This window comes from Embiotoca jacksoni, unplaced genomic scaffold, assembly GCF_022577435.1.
Source record: "Embiotoca jacksoni isolate LCO1_2020_lvr unplaced genomic scaffold, fEmbJac1.0.p SCAF_2, whole genome shotgun sequence".
In the NCBI taxonomy this organism is placed as follows: Eukaryota; Metazoa; Chordata; class Actinopteri; family Embiotocidae; genus Embiotoca; species Embiotoca jacksoni.
Window position 1 is genome coordinate 1,848,644 of NW_027185340.1, and position 26,688 is coordinate 1,875,331.

At 40.1% G+C, this 26,688-nt stretch overlaps 4 protein-coding genes across 4 annotated transcripts; all 4 read left to right on the forward strand.

The window, feature by feature from the left end:
- The first annotated feature begins 931 nt into the window (after positions 1–931).
- On the forward strand, positions 932–3,441 carry hoxd12a (homeobox D12a). Its single transcript, XM_069153564.1, has 2 exons — positions 932–1,484; positions 2,027–3,441. Exons 1-2 carry the CDS (start codon positions 932–934, stop codon positions 2,263–2,265), a joined length of 792 nt encoding a protein of 263 aa, XP_069009665.1. The 3' UTR covers positions 2,266–3,441.
- Positions 3,442–6,877: 3,436 nt separating this feature from the next.
- hoxd11a (homeobox D11a) lies at positions 6,878–11,010 on the forward strand. Its single transcript, XM_069153566.1, is given in 3 exon segments — positions 6,878–7,042; positions 7,045–7,684; positions 8,435–11,010. Coding segments are annotated over 3 exon segments (1,041 nt in total). The 3' UTR covers positions 8,671–11,010.
- Positions 11,011–12,591: 1,581 nt separating this feature from the next.
- Positions 12,592–14,949, forward strand: hoxd10a (homeobox D10a). The gene is made up of 2 exons (XM_069153567.1): positions 12,592–13,366; positions 14,253–14,949. Exons 1-2 carry the CDS (start codon positions 12,619–12,621, stop codon positions 14,525–14,527), a joined length of 1,023 nt encoding a protein of 340 aa, XP_069009668.1. The 5' UTR covers positions 12,592–12,618; the 3' UTR covers positions 14,528–14,949.
- A 1,569-nt stretch (positions 14,950–16,518) lies between these two features.
- hoxd9a (homeobox D9a) lies at positions 16,519–18,261 on the forward strand. Its single transcript, XM_069153568.1, has 2 exons — positions 16,519–17,154; positions 17,696–18,261. Exons 1-2 carry the CDS (start codon positions 16,581–16,583, stop codon positions 17,938–17,940), a joined length of 819 nt encoding a protein of 272 aa, XP_069009669.1. The 5' UTR covers positions 16,519–16,580; the 3' UTR covers positions 17,941–18,261.
- The last annotated feature ends 8,427 nt before the right edge of the window (positions 18,262–26,688 follow it).

Here is a 26,688-nt window from a genome sequence, read left to right on the forward strand (position 1 = left end):
CCTGAACTGCGCTGGTAGGTCGAGTTTAGTTTTGGATATGGCTTTACAAATACGAGGAGATTAGGTCGGCTGCAGGTGGTAAAACGCAGGATTTAAAACAATGTTTTCAGTGTGGTTTGAGCGAGTTATGGAGAAATTCATTCAGAGGAAAGAGAACAGGGAATGAAACAACTTCATACTGGGAGGACATGGCTGCCTTTAAGTCCACATATTCCATCTTTGCCTTGACGCACATGTTGCCATAGCTTGTCCAGGGCTACAGTGTACTGGCTAATGTTACTTAATACAAAGGCCCTGCTCTGGGTCTTATGTGAGCCTTATTGTTCAGACTGCATTTGAGAAATGGGGAATTTTATGACTGCTGTTTATCTTTATCTCATCGATGTCGAGCGTAATCTACATGTTGTGATTTATAATCTACATAATCTGTCTGATCTGATCTGATCTGATATCAATACTTTTGAACAGACTCCACTCCCAGATAAATCTAATTATTATGATTGTGCACTGTATTTCATTACGCCTCTGAATGCATCGTCTCTTGTGTTGCGTTTAAAGCCCAGCATTTACACTTGTACTGTACAGGTCACTTCAAACAGCCACCTTGTTCGAGGCTACTTTATGTCACAGCACAGACAAAGCTCCCTGCTCCTGTACTCTAACATTAGAGCTATGTCAAAGGCTCTTCAGATATTTATCCATATAATTCCAGAGATTTAAACAATTGGTTGGAATAATTTCGTCCCCCACCCACCCAATATCAAAATATTTCCTCCTGGAGTGTATTGCTTTGCAGTATTGGGAGCGAGGGTGGGGCGGAACAACATATTTTGCATATCACGTGACGCTGTATTAGCAAATCAACAATTACCTTCCCTTTATTCTTCAGGAGTTGCTAAAAGGCTTGCAAGAAGCGTTTGAGGAAAGCTCCATGGAAATGTGTGAGCGGAATCCTTTAAATCCCGGCTTTGTTGGTTCTTTGTTGAATTTTGCTCCACCTGAGTCGCTGTATTTCTCCAATTTGCGGGGTAATGGAGCCCACATACCCGGGCTGCATCAGCTCCCTTACAATAGGAGAGAGGTGTGCACGCTCCCGTGGACTCCCTCAAGTTCGTGCGCGTCTGGACCAGCAGCACCACCACAGAGCCGCGCCTTCGGGGGCTACTGTCCGCCGTTTCTGTCCAACTCTGTGTCTTTGAACGCGAACTCCTCCAGCGGCCACGTCAAGGCGCATCTGGAGGACTCTGCGCGATGCTTCCAGGACACAAACCACAAGACGGAGGAGTCTGGCAGACAGGATGAAGTTTACGGCGGGGAGCACGCGCTCCGCGGTTACTCAGATGTGGACAGCCGGTCTCACGGTTCTGCGGCACAGCTCGATCCGGATTCAGGAGGTCCACTGAATGCGAACGACACTAAACAGGATCAGAATCCCACTCGTACATCGTCAAGTAACACGTGCTCCAGGACCACTTTTTCTCAAGGTTAAGTAACCTATATCCCATAATTATGTCGTTTCTGCTCTTTATATCATTTAATTTCTTCCGTTTATAGAGGTGTAATCATAAAATTACAATGATGTCACATTACAGACCGTTTCTAGAGAGTTACTGTTTTATTTGATGGCAATAATTGATGCCCAATTACATCATTACAGGCTATTCAATGTCCATCATGGCGAATGTTGTATAAGAATTATTTGGGGACCTTTTGTGTTATGAGATCGGGTGACTGTGATTGGTCCGTTTATATCTCCTGCTACATTAATATTGCCATAGTGTCCTTATAGACACCAGTGTGTGTGCAGGGGAGAGGGAGGGGGAGGAGGAGGGGGGCTATTTGAGCCCTATTTCCCAATAGGTTAGGGGTGACTTCTGTTCTTTGTGTATTAAACCATATTTTTTACAAGGTACAGGTCACACTATAAGCAGCTTAATATGGACCATCTGTTTCCTTTCCGTTTATGTCACTTTTGCTGAAGTTGGTGTTAAAATATAAACCTTGTTTGTACCTCTGCTCCCTCCAGGTGCCCCGTGGTGCTCCTCACAAGCGAAAACCAGAAAGAAGAGAAAGCCTTACTCGAAGCTACAGCTCGCTGAACTTGAGAATGAATTTATGATGAATGAATTCATCAACAGACAAAAGCGCAAGCACCTGTCAGACAGACTTGACCTGAGCGACCAACAAGTGAAAATATGGTTTCAGAACCGGCGGATGAAGAAGAAACGGCTCATGATGCGCGAACAAGCTTTCTCCACATACTGATGACCTTTGGACTTGATCCTGACCATCATACCAGAACTAAATGCCGCGTCAACACTGTCTGATAGAAATGACTGCATATGAAACTATTGTTCTCCCACATGTGTTAGAAAACGTAATGCTGGATCATGTTGAGAGGCATTTCCTTTGGAATAAATGAAATGCTGCATTTATGGACTCGCGCACAAAGCGCACGGTTGTCACACCAGAAAGCGAAATAGTTCGAGAGTTCCCGTCTGTGGTTCGATTGAGGCAGCAAAAGCACTTTGGTTGAGGTTAATGAAAGATAGTGGTTTTGTTAAATGTAAATTCTCGCCTGGTGTCACATTATAGGCCACAATTGTCTTTACTTACAACAACAACAAAAAATCCAACAATGTTTTAGTAAGAAAAATAATAATGGCATTACAGATTTCTAGAGTATAGATTCCTGGTCATTTCTGGCTTTAAGATTCTCCAAATGTGCAGCAGGCCGCTGCTCCTGGTTGGCCTATACATAGCCGCGGATAATAATGCATCTTTAATCATCCAACACATCTGTGAGGCCTATTGAAACTGGAATGTGGATCGTTACGCGTTGGTGTATTTTGTACTGCGGCCTGCGGATGTAGTGCAGTTTAACATGGAAGCAGGCAGTCAAGTTCATGTTTACGAAACGATCAAACTTAAGTAAATGTCTGCATATTATAAATTTATTATAATGCATGCCCCTTTTCAAAGTGTTGTTATTTCATTAAATGTCTGATTCCCTCATTTTATTGTATATCTGTTTAAATGAGTGTTTTAAATGGGCGCGTCCTGGTCGGTCTGCGCCTCATTTTTAAAGGTGTTTAATTTTAAAGAATGCAAAACGAGAGTTTGTGATTCAAATATTCTGATGGTGATATTTCAAATGGCTTTATATCTAATGTGAACTAATCGCAGATTGTTATTGTTGGGCCTTTGTTTGACACAAAAAAACATGGACCTACTCGGATGGATGCATCAGAGTCACTCTTAATCTCAGATTCACTTTTTCTAAGTAGATAATTAAAGTATATTTCAGTTTGAATAATTTAAAAATCATTTCAGTAAGCATGTTATTGTAAGATTGAAAATTAGACCTGCCATTTATTCTTTTAATCCACGGACAAGAGGTTTTGTAACGTGGCCGCAATGTGAAGATGAATGCATTTGTAAATAAAGATCCTTTCAAAACAACCTTTACTCAAGTTGTTGTGCGTCATGTGAGAGATTTTATATTTTAAGTCATAATCTTTAACAGCAATTTTAACCTAAAAGCTTCACGCTTGTGCAGGTGACTATCAATTAGTCGTTCACCAGTTGATCACTTGTATCTGCTGAAATATTGAGAAAGGAAAATAATCTGCACCGCTTCCCTCCCAATCACTACTGATTTTAAAACGCAAGCTAAAATGGCTTTGTAAGAAAACCTCGAAGAAAGAACCCCCCAAAAAACCGTTACCTTTCTCACTAAAGATGAACAACTCATCACTTTAAAATGGCTGAACAGGGCCTTCAGACACATGACTATCATCTCTCCCTCTTATTTTGAAAATTAAACGGCCTATGCAGCGGTCAGCTCTATCCTTGATTTGCGAACTTCCTCCTCACGGTGCATAACACAGCAGCAGCTCTGACCAACAAGAAAATCTGCTCCATGTCAGATGGAGGTTGTGGCTGTGACCGACAGGATCTGGTTTAATTTAAAAGTCGTGCATTTTCTTGAATACCTCAGCGAAAATATGCACGCTTTATACGCCCAAAAACAAGCTCCTCTGTGCGCATTGGAAATGATTTAGGTGGTGTGAAGGACCTATTGTGGGCAAATCTGACTGCATCATTGTTTATATTTTAGCATATCATTTATTTATATTTTTGTCCACATTGTGAATTGACCAAGTTTAAGCCTTCAGGTCATGAAGGCTTAAACTTGGTCAATTCTCAATCACTGGTCTGGTTTTAAAAGAAGAGACTTGGACTGCTGCACGTGCGACCGTACTGGTCATGAGACATTACAAGAGACTGAATCCATCATTGGTCCCTCTCATTACATCATTGTCTCGTCATCATCACTGCAACTCTTTCTGTACCACTGTAGTCATATTATAGGTTCATGAAAACCTGAGCAGCATTTAAAGGTAATGAAACGTGAAGAGATGGTTCCCCCATCAGTGAGTTTAGTCCCGCTTTTATTTTGTAGAGTGAACCTTGTTATTTTCAATACATTATTCATCAGCTATCTGCTGCGGGCCTGTTGTGAATCCACCTCGGGTTTATGTAACATACTTACGACGCATTATGCATCACTGCTTTTACATTTAATTGCTCTGAATGCTATTTTAGTTGTTGTGTTTTCTCTGCAGTATTTGTTGCTTTATTGGTTTACTGTCAGGCAGCGTCACATAGCTCGGGCTCCTTAAGATAGTGGGGGTGCCAAAACAAAGTTAAGGTCAAGTTAGCAGGCTGTGCATTACTACTTCTCACAATATGAGCTCAAAGTTGCTTCTTTGTAAAAATGGAGAAATTAGTTTCCCTCCATGTCTTTTGTTCGAAATAATAAGAATAATTTTGAAGACAGATTTGGCTTTTCACGTAGATTCTATTCTATCGAGACGCTACGTGTTAAAAAAAAAAAAAAAAAAGACAATTACTTCTTAATAAGTTTGGTTTCTTGACGTTTCTCTTTTGAAGTTCAATTTGAAACGTGAAATATTGAACTTCAGACTCGGATGCAACATTTTGTTGCTGTTCCACACAAATTACACTGAATATATGAATATATAAACACTGGATATTACAAATATTTTAGTGTGGGAGTGCAAAACAGATATACTAATAACAACAAAAGTATTAATAATAATAAAAGAAAAATGCTTCACATCAAGACTGATAATTGAAGACCAGAAACACCAACGGTGACGAGCAACAAGTCGCTGAACTTTGTTGAAAACTTCAAGTAATTCAGTCTCCTACGATCATTATTTAACATTTCACTGCAGTTTTAAAGAGTTGCTGATGGATATAGAAGTTTTTGCACTCTCAAGGCTCTGCGTCGAGTGAAGTATTTTATTTTGACATCCCCAGTTTTTGGCCTGATTTTTTTTTGTGTGCAAATACATACAAGCTTAGTTTAAATAAATACAAATCAAGTACATGGTTTACTCACTGAAAGAGGTTTCAGTGTGCGGTGTGGTGAGGTTGAGGACAGAGAACTCGACCGGTCAGCTTGAATTTACCCCCAATAACAATAAACCTAGTTGCCTTTAAGCTCAGTCCACCCTGCGTGTGAAGCAGTAAAGACTCTGCTAACCTTTAACCACGATATACAACCATTGTGTTGCTGCGTTTTTACCGGAAATGCACAATTCCTATGATTATTTATTTTTATTTTTTTTTACATAAAGCCAATGTCTGCTGCATAAACTATGCAATACTGCACTCCTTTTTTAAATTGACTATTCAACATTTTTCTTTTGTTTGTGAATAAAAAAAAAACGTGAAAATATACTCACATAGACAAACACAAATATTGGTCGAGACTCGATTATGTGAGGAATCCGTTCACCGGTGTGTTAACTTCGTTTTCTCCACCGAGAAGGAGGCGAACACTGCAGACATGGCCGCCTTCGTGCCATAAAGTGATTTGGCTGCAGAGGCTTGTTGGTGAATGCTTGGTGGACATCACTGCAGGCCGCAGACGGTCAAAGCCAGTTGTTTTGGACTTGGCAATGCTGAATGTGCTCAGTGATTCATGCTTGTAAATGACTTGCCACATTTTTTGGTGGAATCCAAAAATCTACTTTTGACTTGACCTTGTGTTTAATTTGGCTGTTTTCCATGTACACTGAATATTAAGGGCTGATAAATAATAGTCTGATAAAAAAAAAAAAAAGCAAGCACAAAATAACCGTTTTCACATTTTAGATGCAAAAAAAAAATCTTCAAGATTGAGGCTCACGTTAATAGTTTGCATGCTTTGCAATATGATGCACATAAGAATGTCTTAAAGTGCAGTAGTTTGTAGTCTTTTGGATATTTTTTTGTGGCGCTTGAGCTTTTTTTGCACCCTTGTAAAAGGCTTGTATCTGACAATGAATTCAAATCCTTCTAGCGTCGGTTTGCTCGTTTAACTGTGCTCCAACCATCACGGTGCGCAGTGATTATACGCAACGAAGCTTAAAATTAATTTGCATAAAAACCGACTTGATGAATCATATAATCCTGCAGCTTTGTGCTTTAATTGTTTATCATGTGCAGGCGCGGTGGCCTCGTTGTCATCCTCTTGCAAGCGTTGCATTAAGTGCAGAGGTCAACTTCCTTATTTCTGTTTAACTAACTGTTGCTACAACCACACGACGCCTTCTCCAAAGCGCGCAAATTTACTAACGCAGTGAGCGTGTGTGGCTGCTATTACATATCATTACACCATGAGGATGATGTTGCAGTAAAGCTTTCAATTAAATATTCCAGCGATGGTTCACAGATTGCTTTTTCCGTGAGCTATAGGGCAAGAAGGCTGGAGAGGAGTTTCCTCTGCAGCCCAGGGAGCCAATGGAGTCTCTTGTATGTGCTCACATGAGTTTCCCTGGACAGTTTTTAATGACTGATATTGATGTATGGTAATTTCTTAGCTGGATCACATGACACAATTACCTCAAGAATCGATCAAGATGTATTGCAGGTCTGCCTGCGTTTCCGATTTTTTCTCCCTGGCGGGGTCTTTCCACGCGCCTGTGGTGCTATAGATGGACAAAGTTTAACACAGTCAAGCTGCCAATTCTTTTCCTCTGTTGCGAAGAGGGAAAGGGAAGAAGAGATATGACGGAATACGATGATCGCAGCTGTGCGTCAAATATGTTTTTGCCGAGCTGTACTTATTATGTTTCGACGCCCGATTTTACATCAGTCTCCTCCTTTTTACCACAGACCACTTCGTGTCAGATTAATTTCCCCTATTCCACCAACATAGCCCAAGTCCAACCTGTTCGAGAAGTCGCTTTCAGGGATTATGGACTGGACCATCCCAAATGGCACTACAGGGGCAATTACGCGTCTTACTACTCAACGGACGAGATAATGCATCGGGACCTGATCCAGTCCTCCAGCAGCAGGGCGGACGTGATATTCAAAAACGAGTCCTTGTACGGCCACCACGGAGGGACGAACTCGCCGTGCAATTTCTTCACCGGCGTCGGCCGAAATGGGGTTCTTCCCCAGGGCTTCGATCAGTTTTTAGACGCTTCTAACTCGGAGAAGCCCAACGCGGAGCTCCCCATAGAACAAAAGACAGACTCTGCCGTTCCCGGTGATGCTGTGAATACCAATCAGGCTTTAACCAAACTGGAGCAGCACCAAGCTGACCCGAGCGGGAGCATCGACGAGGACTCATCCTCCAACTGCGGCGACAACAACCAACAGAGTAAGTCCATGTTTTGTCCTGTTTGTAGTCGGTAGAACGCGAGCAATGAGACATATGGAGAGGCTGGACTGCACTTAGTCTACGGCCGTGACCGTCCAGGGTTATGTGCCTCTTTTATAAGCATGCAAAAGCTTTTATATCCCAATAAGATTTACTTTATGGTTGTAAAGGTATTTACAATGGGAAACTGTAAAGTAGCCTGAGGTTTCCTTGTGTCCAATAACAATGCTGTTTTGCTGGACTTGATTTGTATTGATAAGGCATTTAAGAGAATCGGAGTTTGTTTTAGTAATGTATAGTTCATTGACTAAAGGCAGTGCTGTGCAGATGTAAGAATATTTTTAGGAAATCCAGGCAACAATGTGACCGATTTTAAGCACCAACGTGCGTAAAACTTTAGCGCAGTATAAGTTCATTTTCATGTAAATTCCTCTGTTGTCTGTCTCATTCTCTCTCTCTCTCTCTCTCTCTCTCTCTCTCTCTGTGTGTGTGTGTGTGTGTGTGTGTGTGTGTGTGTGTGTGTGTGTGTGTGTGTGAGAGAGAGTCGGAGTTTGTAAGTGTGTGTGTGTGTGTGTGTGTGTGTGTGTGTGTGTGTGTGTGTGTGTGTGTGTGTGTGTGTGTGTGTGGAAGAGATGCAGAAATCAATCAATAAATGTCTCTGTCAACCTGTTAACTTCTGCAGCCATTATTTACAATCTTCATCTTTTAGAAAAACTGCGAATAATTCCGAATATTTTTTGTCTCGTGCAGGTTCATCAACCAAGTCCAGGAAGAAGAGGTGTCCTTACTCCAAATACCAAATCCGAGAACTTGAACGAGAGTTTTTCTTCAACGTGTACATTAACAAAGAGAAGCGGCTTCAGCTGTCCAGGATGTTAAATCTGACAGATCGGCAGGTGAAAATTTGGTTTCAGAACAGAAGAATGAAAGAAAAAAAGCTGAACCGCGACCGCCTACAGTATTTCACTGGGAATCCTTTATTCTGATACCTGACATAGTCTCGCGCACACACACACACACACACACACACACACACACACACACACACACACACACACGGGAACTAAAATAGGAGCTGCACACACGTTTTAAAGACTGGTCCCATATTTGAACTCTGATCATCCTGTTTAAACAGTTAACTCTACAAACATATAGCGTTTAGAAAACCAAGCTGCCATATTTTTTTGCAACAACTCCAACATTTATTTATTTGAAATCATGTGTTTTTGCGTCATCGGCAAACAAATGTTTCAGCAGATCGCGAGCTGCTTTGAAAATATTTATATAAAATATATGTACGCTTCTTCCTTGTGTAAATGTGTAAGACGCATGTGTAATGTAGGCTACGTGGTGGTGTGAAAAATAGTCAAAGAAAATATATCCTAGTCTCCAAACCGGTCATGTGAATTTAAGTTCCCCAAAAAATAACCTCAGACATCGAAGTGATTTTCTAAAAGATTCATCAATACATAAATTTGGCGCTTGCAGGCTTGTATGGTCTCATTATTTCTTTTGCTTTGAAATACTGGATTGTTTACTAAACCTTGAACCGTCTAGACAGTATAATAAAAGTAGCTGTAAATGTCTAAATAGGGGGCTATTGGACTTTGGTGTCCCAACCCCCAGACCACATGAGGACTGATTCTCCTTCCTGTCTTAAAGTACTTTTAACTCCAGGCTACAAATACTCGGAGAATTCAACAGATTTCTGCGCATTCCGGACATATTTAACTCATTTTTGGGGCTTTTTGAGGCACTTAATGATCCCATTAGTAACTAGAAAGCAGTGGACGATATTCTAACAAGGACCGCCATCTGGAAGGATAAGTAGTTTTCAGGTTTATCTCCCTTTGTAGCATACAAAATTGGCAATTTCACCTCTTGATCTGTGGAGGAAGATTTGCAACTTTAATACATGCAGGTGACTCCATCTTTGTGCAGCTCCATCATACAGTTACTCCAAACCGGCTGTGTAAGAAATGAAACCGTTTGAATGGCAGAGCTTCACTTATAATGAGTATCATTCTGTTGATTTTGTAACCAGGAGGGTGGACGAGGAAATGCAAAGACACAAACAGCTTCATTGATCATCCATGTGCTGCAGTAGATCTTTATTTATGCTTTAGGACTGAGTAGCAACAATTAGTCCTCTTGTTACAGCGTGCTTTGTTGGGGAAATCAATTTCGGAGAGGGATTAATGTTAATGTCTTCCGTGACGGATCATATTTCCTGTTATTTCCCACGAAGGCTGTTCAAAACTGGAGATTTCATTAAGCGTTGAGTTGGTTGTCATCGTGTCCTGCAGTGAAATGGCATCACCAACTGTTTGGGGTATTTGCCTTTGATTCTCGGTGTATCCACATGAGGGCAGACTTTCAGCTTTGGCCGCCACATATCAGCCGATGTTACATGTACCCTGCATGGAAATCAGTCAGTGGAGAAATAAACCCTTCAGCACATGGCTAGTTTAGATTTGCATTTTAATTATTGCTTCTCATAGTGCAGTGAATCCTGTGGTCTCTTCAGGAGAATAGTTTTTGTTTAATTAAACCCCCAAAGTCACTTGTTTTATTTCTATATAGGCCTTTATCATGTCAAAACACTCAACAGTACAGGCTTTACTTTCTCTGATGAAAATAAGAACACACTTTATTTGAATACACGTTATTTCTTTCCACCTTCTGCTTCTGAATCGATGTAAGCAGCAGTCACATTTTCAAGTCGCGCGCTTTGAGATGAAATGAAATGATGAACAAAAGATAATTCTGCTCCGTTTCTCCCTCATGTTAAAGAGCATTATCTCACAGGCCTCATATCTTTCTCTGTAGTATTATGTCGTTGCTATTATTCACACAAATATGCTTTACATTTCCTTTCATTTTATTTTAATTTGCAGCAGAATAACTGTTGTTTAATCATCATTTACTTTTAAATCGATTTGCTTTGAATCGAGTTACAAATACTCTCGAAGTATGTTGTTGTTGTTGTTGTTTCAGGCGTTCGCTTGAAACTACAAACATCTGAGTCCATGTTTCCACAAACTTAACACTTGTATATTTTATGCTTACTCTTATGTTTTAAATAGCAATGCATCTCCAGATATTGTCTTAAATTATCATTATTATTAATGGTGGGAATTATAGCTGTAATTGAAACAATGCGTATCCCGATGGACGATATAATTTTTTTGTCCTTCTTTTTAGTTAAAATTCATTCATCACCAAGTCTTGTGTATATTTTGTATGTATGTATGAACTGTTTATTTTACCTGAGAAATGTACTCCCTCATAAAAGACGTTGTTTTTACACTATAATAAAAAATAAAAAATAGCCCAATGTTATCTTTGCGCAGTTGTCATTATTAGAAACATGATCATTAAAACATAAAATGACGTCCACGTGCTCATATATCTCATTTAAATAAGGATTTTCTTTAAAATACTAAAATTGGGCTTTTATTGTATTTTGTTCGTGTTAAGCTGATTTGCATACACACGTTTAAATAAAAACCAACTATAAATATCAACAACACATGCTCTCACACACGTTGATTATTTTTAGATTAAATTGTCGCTTTTCTATCAAATATTATTATTCCCAGCTGTGTTTGCTGTATTGTTGTCGTTTTTGTAAAGACCGTAGTTTTGAGTCGTTTTTGCGGCCTGACGTCTGATTTTGGGATATTTGCAAGGACACGGTGTGTTTTCTCTCTCCACTCTTCCTGGTGCACACATTTGCCTTCCTGGCAGACCAAAACAATGGAGCTCTGCCTGCACGCCGCCACCTCCAGCAGGTCATTTTGAACTTTGCATTTGAACCTCGAAAATACGCCGGTGACAAAATGCAAATAAAAAAACGTTGTGCTCTATAATCACAGCAAATCATAAAGGACAAATTTCCTTTCTGGATTAAGAGTCAAGTATTTAATAATTCTAATAGTTTGAAAAGCTGCAACGTTGACCTTCATGCATACAAACCTTCGAGTAGTTTTCTTGATCCCTAATTTTAAAACTGATAGTTTTGTGGGAAATATAAATGATCACTTTCTCTCTGTGGAATAGTTTTGTGCAGCTTAATTATAAAAATGCAGCAACAACAACAACAACAAAACAAAACAAAAATCCTATTTAAATAGGCGAAAAATTCAACAAACCTAAAACCTTGAATTAATAAAAAAAAAATGAACAGACAAAACGGCATATTTACATCCATCTTTATTCCTTTGTCTCATTTTTATTAGAATATATCTGAGAGTAAAATATTTCAAAAGGCATTTTACGTGGGCTATTTCGTTGGAGTCATGTGAGGGGTTAATGTGTGAGAAAAAAAAATGACATTGTTTTCAGAGGAGCTGGTTCCAGTTTTTTCTAATAGTCTGCAGTTGTCGCCTTTGCGCCAAGTGGGCTTAATTTTACGCTCACACACACACACACACACACACACACACACACACACACACACACACACACACACACACACACACACACACACACACACACTTTCTCTCTCTCTCTCTCTCTCTTGCGTCTGCATAATAAGAGACATTTACACGCGTTTGGACCTTAGACATTAAAAACACTTCACAAACATGTCGTCGGTTGGTAAAGATCCAAATGAAGGGCAACCGCAGTGTGATTCAGATAGTCCTTTAAATGTTATTGTTTCACTTTTATTGAACAGACTCTGAGTTCCGCGATGATCCCTGCTGCAAAACCAATTTCAAGTCCGTGTTGTAGGTGTCGCTGTTGACCACGTCTGCATCCGCAGTACGCGTGTGTGCAGGGAGAGGAGGCTGCGTCTCAAGGCCATTTTCAAATCTCATTGGTGGGCTTGTCATGTGGTCGGGAGGCATCCTGACTTACAGATTGTTTTTCCTAGATATGTCAGCCTACAAAGGAGATCTCTCTCCTCTAAAGAACTTAACCCCCCAAAAATGTCCTTTCCCAGTAGCTCTCCTGCGGCAAACACGTTTTTAGTGGACTCTTTAATTGGTGCATGCAGGACGGACAGCTTTTACTCCAACAGCAACATGTACATGCCGTCTGGCTCAGAAATGGGAACTTACGGAATGCAAACCTGTGGACTCCTGCCGTCTTTTGGCAAAAGAGGGGAGATCAACCACCAAAATATGGGCATGAATGTCCACTCGTACATACCTCAGATAGATAACTGGACTGATCCGAGCAGACCCTGCAGAATAGAGCCGCCCAGTCAGATGGCAAACTGTACATTTTCACAGAGCATAAAGGAGGAGAGTAACTGCTGCATGTACTCCGATAAGACAGTACAAAAAGTCAGTTCGTCAGAGGTCCCTGCATATTCTAACGTTATTCCTGAATCCTGTCCAGTCGACGGTCCGGAGATCCCGGTTCCGGGTTATTTCAGACTGAGCCAAACTTACGCGAACGGGAAGCATCAGGAAAACTACTGCCATGAACCGCCGAGTCCCAACCCGACCCTGATGCAGCTCAGCCGGGTCACCCCGAAACCGCAGCCCTCCTCGGCGTCTTCTAATTTCGCAGAGGTGGAAAAGAAACTCGAGAACGTCCCGCAAAACCCCGAGACCGTAAGAACACCGGTCCCCGTGGAGAGCCCGGAACCCAAGTCAGGCTTGGAGGAGAAAAGCAGCCCAATGGAAGCCCCGGTATCCAGTCCTGAGCTGCCCCAGAAGGAAGGGAAAGGTGGGTTGGCTACAATGAAGGCTTTTATCTCGTGGCGCTGCGCTGAGAAGGCTCCAGCATCATAAAACCAAGTATAAAACACAAACAACCCTAAAGTCGTAATGTTTAATGAGAGTGTTTCTCAGGTTGCAGTAATAGGCAACAGAGAATGGTTTTACCATGCAGCCTTTCCCCTTTCCCCCAGATATTTACATTTAAAGAAGGCTGTGTGGATATTTTCTCAATGTGCTGCTTTAATTAGACAGAATTTCTTTCAGACGCTAAAAATGTAACGCGTGCTGCAAAAGTGATTTTAATATCTGTTTGCATTTGTGGTCAAAATTCAGTCATTCAGGGAACCTTAAAAATTGAGGTGCTTAATTCTGGATAGTTTATTCTCTATTATCTTTAACTGGAGTTTTACAAAATCACTGTTTGAAATTCAGTTTCAAAATGATAATTGTAACAGTTTAATTGATTCATTTTAAGCCTGCATAAAATTAATAGCTAGATTTTTTTGGGGGTGTATATTTTTTGGGGGGTGTATATTTTCCAGCCGTATAAAGATGTATTCCTGGTGTTCAGTTTGATCAGTTGGGGTTTCATTTAATTTTAGTTTTTATTAGTGATGGCATGCATGTGACTAATTACAACCCCTGCATTGTATTTAATCAGGGAATGCATTTATAATGTGTGTTATTTCCCAGAGGGGGAATCCAAAAAGGAGCAGATGAGATTTTTTTTTTTAGTAGCTTTTAAGATGAAGCTGAATGCATCTCTAAAATCCTGAACGTTTCTGATCTGAAACTGTTTTTGTGTGTGTGTGTGTGTGTGTGTGTGTGTGTGTGTGTGTGTGTGTGTGTGTGTGTGTGTGTGTGTGTGTGTGTGTGTGTGTGTGTGTTTACAGACTGCAAGAGCAACACGTTAACAAACAACTGGTTAACAGCAAAAAGTGGGAGAAAGAAAAGATGCCCCTACACAAAGCACCAGACCTTGGAGTTGGAGAAGGAGTTTCTCTTTAATATGTACCTGACCCGAGAGCGCCGCCTAGAGATCAGTAGGGGCGTCAACCTGACCGACAGGCAGGTCAAGATCTGGTTTCAGAACCGCAGGATGAAACTGAAGAAAATGAACAGGGAAAACCGCATCCGTGAACTCACCTCAAATCTCACCTTCTCGTGAGCTCTCATGTATCAGTGGTTAGCTGTCGCTCATTTTCCCTCTCATATTCAGTTTGATGCTTCAGTGGCATTGGACGTTAATCTTAAACTTCAACCAAACTGTGACTGTATTCTGTATGCCAGTATTAGTACGTTGTGTGGCGTCGTGTATTCGTTATGTTTCGTTTCTCTCACAGGGTAACACTTTTTGGTCTTAAATTATTGGAGAAGTACTTCCTCCCTCTGCCAGTAGACATGGATGTCCTATTGTGTGGAGATGGCGAGCTGTGGAAAGAGTTACTCTGTTTATCATGAAAGCACATCTTGTCGTGTCGTGCAACATTTGTTTTACAGTGAGTGCAAGCCGTTTGCTCAATAGTGAAATGTTTCTATGAGCTTTAAAGTTGTTTGGGAACGATGTTAATCTGTGAATTCATTGCATGTTTGTGGAATGTATCTTGCAATAAATAGATTGTCAAAGAATCGTGTTTTACATCTGTTTATGCTGTCGAAGTGTCTGTCCACACTTATTCCAGTTTTTAGGAGTATTTGCGCCGCGCATCGTCGAAATTTGCGCGTAATTGGACGCAGGCAAAAACCAAAAAAAGAAACTTTTTGCACGAGCTTGTTGCACTTAGCTGCAACACAAATGATGGAATTTCAAATATGTTCCTGGCTTATGTTTTTAATTTCAGTACAACATCTGACGGTGAGCCACAAAATTCAAACTTGAAAAGAGTTAGTTTGTGGGCTACGAGCAGTTTTAACACATTTTTATATTGTCAGGACAAAAAAGAATCCAAACTTCACATATTTTTATACTTCAGCTCCTTGAAAACAAGTAAAAAAAAAAAAATTACAAACTCATATTTGTGACATTACGGGCAAAAAGACTTGACAAAACAGTCTCAATAATCCCAATAAGGGATGCAAAGAGGCGGGGACGTGTAATCAAATAAAGATGGTGTCGTTTTTATGTTCAGGCTTGTTTAGAAGTAAACTAATAGTCGAAAAGGACGCGGAAGTTCTGTTCAAGCACACATTCACGGACAAATATCAGCTGATTCCCTCTGAGCGACACCGGCCCGTTTTTGTCTTTATAAAGAAATAACTTTAATCACAAGTCATATTATAATTTCTTAGTGTGCAGATTGGACATAAATCTGGACTGTTTCCTTTAAAACGTGATTATTATTATTATTATTATTATTATTATTTTGTGCACTGTAAGTAAACAACGTGCCAAAAATATATTTATTTAAAAGTTTTTTTTTTTAAAAAGGGCCAAATTTAAATGTTATCACTTTTAAATTACATCCTTAAGATGGCCATACACATATGGACCCCTCCACATCTTTTTTTTTTTCTTTTATTGACGGCATGTATAATCACACACACCTCGTAAAACATTTATTGATACATTATTGCTCTCCTATGAATTAATACAATAATTTCACGAGTGGCATTTCCAGCTCAACTTAAACAAATTAAACCAACCCAGAAAATATGTTTCCTCGCCAAATATTAACAATGGATCCGCCGCATTGTGAACGGAAATGGCGTCTGTTCCTTTACAACATGTTATTAGCTGCATCTACTTTACGAGGACTGTGTGAGTCTATAAACCATTTTACTAGCATTGAGGGTATCAGGACGATATTATAAGACTTTTGTCAAGCATTAAGATAGAAGGACTCCGTGTTGGTGGAGTGTGTGTTGGGGGGGAAGAGTGTCTTATTCCTTATTTGAACTACTGCAGGTATTGTTGCAACGTCCTGCAGCCACGCGCTCATAAGAAACAAGGAATAAAAAAAACCTGCATTTTATTTGAGCAATAGTTTTCTCCCTCCAGTCACATCAGGAGAGGGCTTTTTATTATTTGTGAAATGAAAAGCTAAATTAAACCTGACGAGAGAGAGAGAAAAAAAGGAGAGCAAGGGCAGGATTGATTTACTCGCTGTATTGGTAAATATGACCACGTGATCCATGTAACCAATCCCTGTAGATGCAGGCCAGCAAAAATACTATGATTGTTCATAGAGGGAAGCTTCCCGTTACAGTGCTACCCTTATTATATGAGTAGGAAGAGATCAAAAATGTCTTCCAGTGGCACGCTCAGTAACTGCTATGTGGACGCTATCATGGGGCAGGAGCCGGAGGATGTGTACGGTGCTCGCTTTATTCAGGCTCCACACGCGATGACCCCGAGGCCGTCAGGTGCTGGCGACAACGCAGACTTCTCCTCGTGTAATTTTGCGCCAAAGTCCGCCGTTTTCTCGTCGTCCTGGTCCTCGGTTCATCCGCAGGGGATTTATCACCCGTACGTCCACCACCACCACCACCACCAGTCCCATTTGCCCGCCTCGGACGGCAGATATGTCGGCGTCCGCTCCTGGATGGACCCCATCTCAAACCACGTTTCGTTCGCCGGATTCCACTCCAGCAGTCGGCCGTACGGGACAAAGCCAGAGGTCCTGCCGGCGAAGGCTGCACAGTGCGACGCGTTGGAGGCAGAGGCTCGGCCGCTCGCCGGCGATTTCGCCTGCGGAGTATCGGAGTGTCCAGAAAAGGCGACCAAGGAGCACAGTGGAAGTGAGCTGTCGAGCCACAGCGAGCCCAAAGAGGAGAAACAACAACAACTTGACCCAAGTAAGTAAACGAAATAGCCGGTGCTGATTTACAGCCCTCAGAACTGTATGAGCTGGGTGTGTAAAACTGGAGCTTTTACTAACCTATAAAAGTGTCTCGTACTATATCGTGGCTCCGAAAGGGAGAAAAAAAAACCCGCCCTACAAAGGTCATTGCAAGGATCCTAATGTTTTTCATGTCACAGGACAATCAAAGTAGACAAACAGAGGCTCTATTTCGATAAGATTTCACCTGAGGAAACTTTATGATGAGATATAGACGATGTATTTCTCTCAGTTGTTTCTGACGTATCAGTACAAACAGGAAAACATGTAATGGAAATGCTCCTCTTTGCATTGTCTGTCAAAAATACGCAGTTTTAACCGTTTAGTTTTTAGCTTTTGATTCAATGTCCTCTCACAGGTCATCGAACCCCAGTTTGGGAATCATTTATTAAAGTCATTAAAGTTTGCAATAATAATGAAAAAAAAAAAAAAAAAAAAAAAAAGAAAGAAAGAATCTCATCCAATGTGTCTTAACTTCATCTCCTCCTGCTTTGCAGACAACCCTGCAGCAAACTGGATTCACGCACGCTCCACGAGAAAGAAGCGATGTCCCTACACAAAATATCAGACTTTAGAGCTGGAGAAGGAGTTCCTCTACAACATGTATCTGACCAGAGATCGGCGCTACGAGGTCGCCCGCATACTCAGCTTAACGGAGAGACAAGTGAAGATCTGGTTTCAGAACAGGAGGATGAAAATGAAGAAGATGAACAGAGAGAGGAGCAGCAAGGAGCAGCTATGAGTTCACTGCTGCCTGGTGCCATTTCTCAAAGGAAGCCATGTGAACAATAACATTTATTTTTGGTAGGAGCCTCCGTAGCCATTTTATTTTCTAGATAGGCTATCCTTTATTATTCCGTGTCAGTGTGTCGGTCCACATATGCAGGGACTCGTCTTGGTGAAACACACAGGATCCGTCTAATCATGTTTGAAGCCATCTGAAATTTTCTCCTTTTTTTTTTTTTTACATTTTAACTGGGGTGTTGATGCGGCAGGAAAATCTGTGTATTGCTTTTATAGTTCATACGAATTTGGAGTTGTATATAAAACAGTTTCACAGTAATACTTTGACTGCTGTCTATATGTCCTGACACACACACACACTCACACACACACACACACACACACACACACACACTCACATACATTCACACATTCACACACACATTCACACACATTCACACGGGATACTGCATCAGTAAAACATGAACTGACAATTTTTTCCATTAGAAATATTTGACCATGATGTGAATGGCAGGAAAATACGTCGATATTGAGACTAAAGTGAGCTCGTGATCTATTTGGGAAAATGTATCTTAAACATCCAAATTACAAAGAGATTTGTTTTTATTTAATTATCTCATTTAACATTTTTTTACCTTTATTCTTTATGGTGTGTTGGTGCTTTTTGATGTTAACTTTATTTTATTTTTAAATATTCCCTGAAGCTCTGCTCTGCTGCAGAAGATTCCTGAACTACAATATTTAACCCAAAAGTCAGTGTTTAAAAGTTGAATTTTCTTCTTAGCAGCCAACACATGAACCTAAAGGGATCAAATCGCTCTTTAACCTCAGATGAGGTTAAATTTCACTTTTTTCAACAGTGGATTTAAAACGCAGAATTACAAGTAATAAAGTGTTTACGATTGGAAGAGGTGTTGCGGCGGATTTCCAATTTATTGTCCAACTTGTACGAACAATTGCTTTAAAGCAGGAAGAACCGCGGTCCAATAAAGCTATAGAAATGGCTAGACGTCTGGCCTAAATTAGTTTATAGGCCTGGCCAGTAATTACACTGTCCTTTGAAAAGCTCCTTTTCTTGGCCGTTTGCGTCTGTTGCTGACAAACAGAGTGTAGACACTTTTTCCACAGGGTGTCTGGTCGATGAATTGTTTCAGAGGAAATCACCCCCCACCTTAATGGTCACGTTTATTCATCAATTGCACTTCCCAACGATGGGAAAAAAAAACCTCAAACTTAACTTTGCCTGGTGTGTGCTGCAGTTTTACCTTCTGGTGAATGTTCTGCTTCTGTGTCAGAACAAACCACGCGCACTTATTCCACCAGGATATAAGACTGGTTATCAAACATAGCACGAGAACCTTTTTTGATCTTATAAGTTTCACTACGTTTAATGGCACCAGCCATTTAAAATGTAGGTAAGACCCCGAAAGATGAACCTCTGAACACAATCTGTTTCCCTTTACTTTTCCACCTCAGCGCTAGAGGGCGATGTTGTTCTTTAAGTCTCAGTTGCAGCAACTTCTCCACAGTGGGAACATGCAGACAACACATGGACCAAACTCCATGCATTCATTGATGTATATGATAAACGTGTTGTTTCGTGGTAAATGTGTCTTCATAGAGGACCGCGCTCCTTTTATAACAGTTGCAGAGTTGAAAGTCGCAGTTTGTGTTGAATCGGCTGCGTTGCGGTGAATTTACAGCTCGCAGGCTGTTTCAGCAATATAGGCTGTCACAGGTCTGCAGTACACAGCAGCCACTTTTCATCGTTGGAGGAAATACTTTCTTTCATCACTTACAGAACAGAAGTCAACAACAGAAACCAGCGTTGCCAACTTTCAGAAAGTCCCCTTAAAGGGTACAACCTCCTCTGAACCTCATTCAATGGATTTAGTGTTATGAAAACATAAAGCAGTTTTTGGTTTCCGTGGATTATGAATATTGATGGTTACTATTATTTCTCAAAGGCCCACTGTGGAAATGCAACACTGTGCAGCCTTATTTATTTCATTCAAGCCCCTCAATGCTCAAATTTAAGCTAATTATTTGTTTTCCTTCAGATCAGTGACGTAAGAAAACTCACGGTGCTCTATTTAACCTTTGTAATTGATGCAGCCACAATCAAAACGGTACAAAGTCATTATTCAAATATTAAAGTATTTAATAAATAAATCTTTAAAAAAAAAGAAAAAAAAAAGCCACAATGAAGATTTATTTATATGTGCAAAACTGAGAGGCACAAACAGAATTTCTGTTCTTCTAAAAAAATTAATCAAAGAGCTTTAAATCCTATTAAATCCCATTTAAAGAATATAAGAGTGTATTCATACTGCTTCGTGTCCTGAGGAGATAGAGAACATTACTTCAGCCATCACCATTAAAAGTGATGATTGTCATGAGGGTTGCAGTTGTTTCAAGTGTCCAAACACTGACGGCCGACGGCGGCGTTCAGAGCAGGAGATTACAAGAAATGATCAGGACACGTGGAGTTGATTACTTGTGTCTTGGTTTGATGTCTTTGTGCATCGCGAGCGTCCACTAATGACGTAGCAGGGGGTCGTAGGTGACTGACATGACTGAAAGTAGGCATCATCATCATTAACATGATAGCACAGCACACTACTGGATGGAGCATTGTGTTTGGTCATGAGGAAGATCGTGTTGTTGATGTGTGGATCTCTAAAACAAGGGAAACATCCTGGCAGCTTTCACGTTCAACTATTATCATGAATTTATCTCACAGACCAGTTTTTCCATGCAGTCATCCTCTCTGTGCCGTGATAGCCGGTCATGTGCCTCGTGCTGCAGACTTGACAGGAGGTCAGTTATTTCAGTCGGCTGCAGTCATGTTACACCCGCAGATGCGCTGTTGCTCCATTTCCACACATTTCGTCCTGTGTTATTTCTGTCATGGCTGCGTGTACAGGCCACGATGATGGCTGAGGAAATTAGACAAGGGGCACACACTGGAAACACGCGTGGGTAAAATGTTGAAGCATTCCCAAAGCTCTGACAAACACCGTGTTTCCCTTCAGTTGGTCGACTTGTGCGCTTGGACTTTTTTTTTTTAAACGTTTAAAAAAAATAATAATAATTTAAATGCAATTTCACATCATTGTTTACTATTAATTAACATATTTATGTCGAATTTCCCCCAAATTTGGAAACATTTACAACAGATAATAAACAAACAACATCCACAAAGTGTAAACACTGAACTTGCTAAAGAAGTAGAGGAACAAATACAACCTTTGGATGTGGGAATAGTCCTTCAGTTAATTTGGTGCTCAAAATGATTTGGCTTCAGGTGGGTGCTGCATCGAAGTCTTATAACCTAATAGGGTGAAATCCTGTTAAATAGTTTATTCTATTTTAAAAATGCGTCAAAGGAACAATAGAACACCTCATTCAAAATAATAAATACCTGTTATACAGTCACATTTAGTTCCTTTATCTCAACATTTCATTGCTTGCAACGTTTTTTGTCTTTTTTACATTTATAGTTTAAAATGTTTAAATGCAGGACAGCGTGTGTTAATTTTAATGTTATTCCTAAATCTACATGAATCTGTTCATATGTCAACTGCGTGCAGCATTTTGTTCATCAGTGTCAAATTAAAGAGTTGCTGCTGTAAAACAGTATTATAATGAAGCAAGGCAATGCATCCCTGCCTTTGTAACAAAACTCTGAAAGTCTGCATGATTAAACCGATATCTCGGATCACTTTTTTTTTTTTTTTTTTTAAACCCAGACGATTTAAAATCCAACATATTAGATGATTTTCTCCACTGCAGTGAACCAGCGTGGTTCAGCTGCTTTTCATTTACAGTCACAACCAAACAACTGCAGTTTGACGACAGCGTTAGAGTGAATTGTGACACGTTATAAAGAACCTGAACGGACTACAATGCGTTACTCCGACAGCACAGGACCGCGGAGGAATACAGAGTGACACTGCGGAGGAATACAGACTAATGCGGCTTCAAACCTGAAGGAAACAATGTGGTTGGATGATGGTGGAGGTGTTCAGCCTGCAGGGGATCAGTGGCGCAGTAAGGAGTCTACAGCTCAGACAGTCATCAGTATTCATGACACAACCGTGACATTTTAATTTGAAACCAAATCTTGGATCAGTGTTTTTATATTCTCTTTCTGTGGGACAGACTTTGACATGATTGGATGATATGACGCCATGTGGTCGGTTGGGACAAACATCCAGCACTAAAAGAATTCACTGCAATCATGTTTAAAATCAATAAATAAAACCACCAAATTATTTTTGAACCTTTTGTAAATGAGCTCTGTGATAAAAAAAAAATATATATATATATATATATATATATATATATATACTGTACAATATGAAGCAAAACTGATGATGTCACATTAACATACTTATAATGCATGTTAAACATCTCACCAACATGTCCGATTTCTTGGTTTATTTAAATTCTCTTTTGGGGCATGGCTTCTTATTTTTAAAAGTCAGAACTCAAACATTTAATTACACACTTCAAAGCTGTAATTTACTTTATTATTTTGAAAGAAAGCTAATTTGATTTCATCTTCTCAAACTGGTCAAGTTGGACAAAAACAAAGTCCTCCAGACTCAGGAATGGATGTGGTAATATGGAGAGCTGCTCCTCTGAGCAGAGCTTCATCTTTATTGGTCTTCCAGGTGTCTAACAGTGTTGCAGCTGCGAGGATTAGTCTGCCACCACTTTCTGCAATTAAAACAGACACACACACACACACACACACACACACACACACACACACACACACACACACACACACACACACACACACACACACACACACACACACTGACTGCATGTATCAGCGATTTAAAACTAAAGGCAGAGTCTAGTTTCTTTTCTTAAGAGAATTTATTCAACTTAAGATGAGTTCTGTATTTTAAAAGGCGCATTAGTTCATATTTAGATTTGTTTGTCTGTTATTAAGCAGTCTTTTTTAGTAAACATTATTTTGTTTCCTCTGCAGTTAATGACAAAAGGTGAGCTCAACGTGCACTGGTGTAACATACTGGAGGTAATATCACTGGTCCAGAGCAACGTGGCGAATAAAAGTATAAAAAATATGGGAGAAAAATGAAACTATCTTTGCACCACAGTAAAGTAATCCATTTTTTCCTCCAATAGAATGACCTATTGAGTTTCAGTAATGCCATAGTGGTATAATGCAACAAATCCTGAGCTCTTGTATTACTCACACAGACAGGAAACCAGAGCCACAGCTTGACTATAAATCGCACACTGCTGACTCTGGCCTGCCACCAGACGAACGAGAATGAAATAAAAGAAATTCCTTTCAGCAGCAGTAGATATGGTCACATGTTACACGACCACTGCTGCATTATGTAGCCTTTAAATCTCCAGGCTTCAATAGCGTGAACAATTTTCATACCATATTTCATTTCCCCCTAGTTTTGTCTCTTTATTTATGAATAGCAGCTGGCCTGTAAGAGCGTGGAGACGATGGTATGCGATATGTTCACAAAAAGTAAAGTGACACGCATGTTCTGCAGGCCGACATCTATTTAAAACTCAACGGAGTATCAATACAGAGCGAAGCATCACAACATTAGTTCAGACACACACATAATTCAGCCTAAAAATCCTGCTGGTTTTATTTTGTGGGGTTTTTTCCACCACAGGCCGCATCCCAAAAAGAAATGGAAGAAGGGAAACACGGAATTTCTTTGTCCTTCCTGGTGCAGAAACAATTTGTTCCACGCTTCTAATTCTTTAGTTTTCTCTTTCTTTTTTGGAGTAAATGTTAAACAGAAAATTGTTTTATTTCATCAAACGCTGCATAGTTTTGTTTTCTGGTTATGGCCAACACAAACTCATTCAATTTGACCAAAAAAAAAAAAAAAAAAAGTCTGTTATTTTGTAGAATTTAACTTTATGAAGAAGTTAAAACATTTTAAAAGAAGCTGGCTTCTTTTGCACTTTAGTAGCTGTAGCAACATGTGATGGTTGGGATGGAGAAACCAAAAACCAGGAGGGGAGAGCCCTCCTGGTTAGAGGACATAGAGGGGCTTCTGCTATTATGCGCAAAGATGGAGAGAATTGCTGCAGTCGAAATTCCTTTTTGTGAGAGGACAATTTACAACTTGGTAATAGACCTTTTTATGTGCCTCCATCGCCTGTCATTGGATGCCACTGGTCATGTGTGGGAGGCAAACGTCTTCATGGCCCTTTTCCTGATTTCCCAGGCGATTTTTTTTCCCCCCACTGCATTCTGCGTGTATGGTGTTAAACCGATACGCCACGGTCGGCTTTCTTAAAAAATCGCCACTCATTCGTTTCACAAACGTCTGATCAGCACATATTTTCGGCTTTGTGCTATTTTCTCTTTCCTGGATGACAAGGGGAGCGTTTCAACTTCATCCACACCTTTAATACTCAGAGCAGCACTTGGCTCATCGTGTAGCTTTTATCAAAATGCACCGCATAGGTAAACCTCAGAGAGTAAACATGGATTACCGGCCGGATGTAGGTAAGATTTCTGCGTGATAGCGGCGTTTATCCTCGCGTGTGTGTCTGTATGTGAAGTTTGACAGCTTCCTGTTTCATTAGTCATGTAAATGAGCAGCAGGGTAATGGCTCTCAGGTAATGTGGTGATTCCACATGTTCAAGGGTGTGTTAGAATAAATTGGTTTGAAACTTTACACGCAGACAAGGTTGATAATGATAACAAAAATACAAAAATATAAAAAAACCCAAAGTTTTTACTGCTGGTTATGCTGTAAAAATCAAAGAGAAATGTTTAAGAAAGGATCAAATAGTTTTATATTTACTGTGTTCGTTGCTCATATACTTATTTTAAATCTTGTTTTGTACAAATATGTCATGTTTGAAGTCCTTGATGGTCTTGATGGTGTCTGAGGAGTATTTTTGATGCAGATATAAATGAATGCGATTATTTCTGCACGTACTGGAAATCAGCTTCCTGTGTTTGAATATTCCCCTTTTCGTTTCATTTAAAGCTGCATTTTGGTTTGTTTTTCTCAGTTTATCAGAATCGGCAACGAATCTAAAGTTATTTTATTTTACATTCCTCAACCTGCTAGAGAATCTGCATTGATCTGATAAACACTCCCTCCTGCTCTCGACTTCCTACAACATTTCTGCAGTTTAATCGACACCGAATAAATGTTGTTCACTATATTCAACACATGCAAAGCCTGGCCGAAGAAGTTGAGTTTTCATTGCTGCTTTCAGCTGCCTGGAGATGGGGCCAACTGAACAAAGACAGTATTTCACTGCTGCCTGACAGGCAGCTGCGAAAGTATTTACAGCCTCACTGCAATGCGGCAAAATGGACCCTGCAAGAAAAGCTCATGTAGCCTGAGAGATTTCGACAGGATTCACCCAGTGCTGTTCAGCTTGACAATTCACATTATTTAAATGATTTTAGTTTGTGTTTGTTGTGTGAAAACGTGTAGAACACCATCTGACCGCAGGCCCTGCACACATTTTAGCACATATTTTTCTATGAAAAGATGTGATCTTCCGTTTTCTCCTTCACTCCCTGACATGTAGCTGGTCTTCTCATTCAGTGGACACTGTAGCATCATTGTTGTGACTTATTGAGAGATAAGCGAATGTTTCTTCATATTAAGTATTGTGAAATCTAGAATTATTTATACTTAATTTTTTTTGTTTGTTTGTTTTGGTTCGTTTTACCACGAAGATAAAACGATTCATTCATTGCTGGTTTTCCGTATCAGTTATCACTACTATCATCAGAATGTTCAACTTTATCTTATTAGTGACGAGTAACAACATCTACACTACAAAACGTGCCCATCTTCTCAATACTTTCACTTTCATATTCACCCTTTAAATACACTCAAAGTCTAAAAATCAAGAAAGATAATTTTACCCTTCAGGAGGATTCATCATTCAGATATCTTTTCATTTATTTCAAGAATTCATTGAACAAAATGTTGAATCAACTTCCATCAGGCCACTTGTTTTCAGAGACATACACTTAATCCATCAAATAGTTAAACAATCGATTTGCTTTTGAAAAAAAAAAGAAATATCTTCTCCCTTCTTGCACATCTGTCTTTAGTTTATTAATGATTAGGTTAAATGATGCGGTTGGAAGATGGACATTTTTTACAGTGAAAAAAGGGGGGCGGTCCGTTACTCTGCCAGCAGAAGGCGCTGTTGCCCAACAGTCAGCCTCTGTGCTCACACTCTTCAGTCCTTCACCAGCAGCTTCTTCACTCTGAGTGGCTGAGGCGGAAATCACGTGACCCAGTTCATTTTTTTAAAAGCGGGGTTTTTTTTTTTAGTGAATTGTGTGAAGCTGTTCAGAGGATGAATCCGAGTGTGTTATCTGTGCTGTGAGAGATGTTTATGTTCCACGTGTTTCATATTGTCCCTTCAAACAGGCAAACAGTTGTTTACTGCCACTGATTGGTCGCGTGCAGACAGCACAGTGGCTGTTTCTGTTGAAGAGGTTAAACAAACTGGAGCTTCAGTGACAGCAACTACGTCACCGTGTTCACAGCTTCTGGACAACTTAAAGAGGACATCACATCGTCCTCTTGATGTGCGGCTGACCAAAGTGGAGATCTGCCTTTCAGGGAGTGTAGACGGAGCTTATGGAGCTTTACAGCAAATACAAACCTTTTACATCACAGAAACGGTCTGAAAACATGCAAACTAAATGCAGGAACTTCTGTGTGCAGCTCCATGAGAAGC

Bases quoted from the DNA above. Each gene is read 5' to 3' on its own strand.
- hoxd9a (XM_069153568.1), top strand. From the start codon at position 16,581: ATGAGTAGGAAGAGATCAAAAATGTCTTCCAGTGGCACGCTCAGTAAC. The intron at 17,155-17,695 runs GTAAGTAAACGA...CCTGCTTTGCAG, and splicing joins ACAACAACAACTTGACCCAA to ACAACCCTGCAGCAAACTGG.
- hoxd10a (XM_069153567.1), top strand. From the start codon at position 12,619: ATGTCCTTTCCCAGTAGCTCTCCTGCGGCAAACACGTTTTTAGTGGAC. The intron at 13,367-14,252 runs GTGGGTTGGCTA...GTGTGTTTACAG, and splicing joins GCCCCAGAAGGAAGGGAAAG to ACTGCAAGAGCAACACGTTA.
- hoxd12a (XM_069153564.1), top strand. From the start codon at position 932: ATGGAAATGTGTGAGCGGAATCCTTTAAATCCCGGCTTTGTTGGTTCT. The intron at 1,485-2,026 runs GTTAAGTAACCT...TGCTCCCTCCAG, and splicing joins CAGGACCACTTTTTCTCAAG to GTGCCCCGTGGTGCTCCTCA.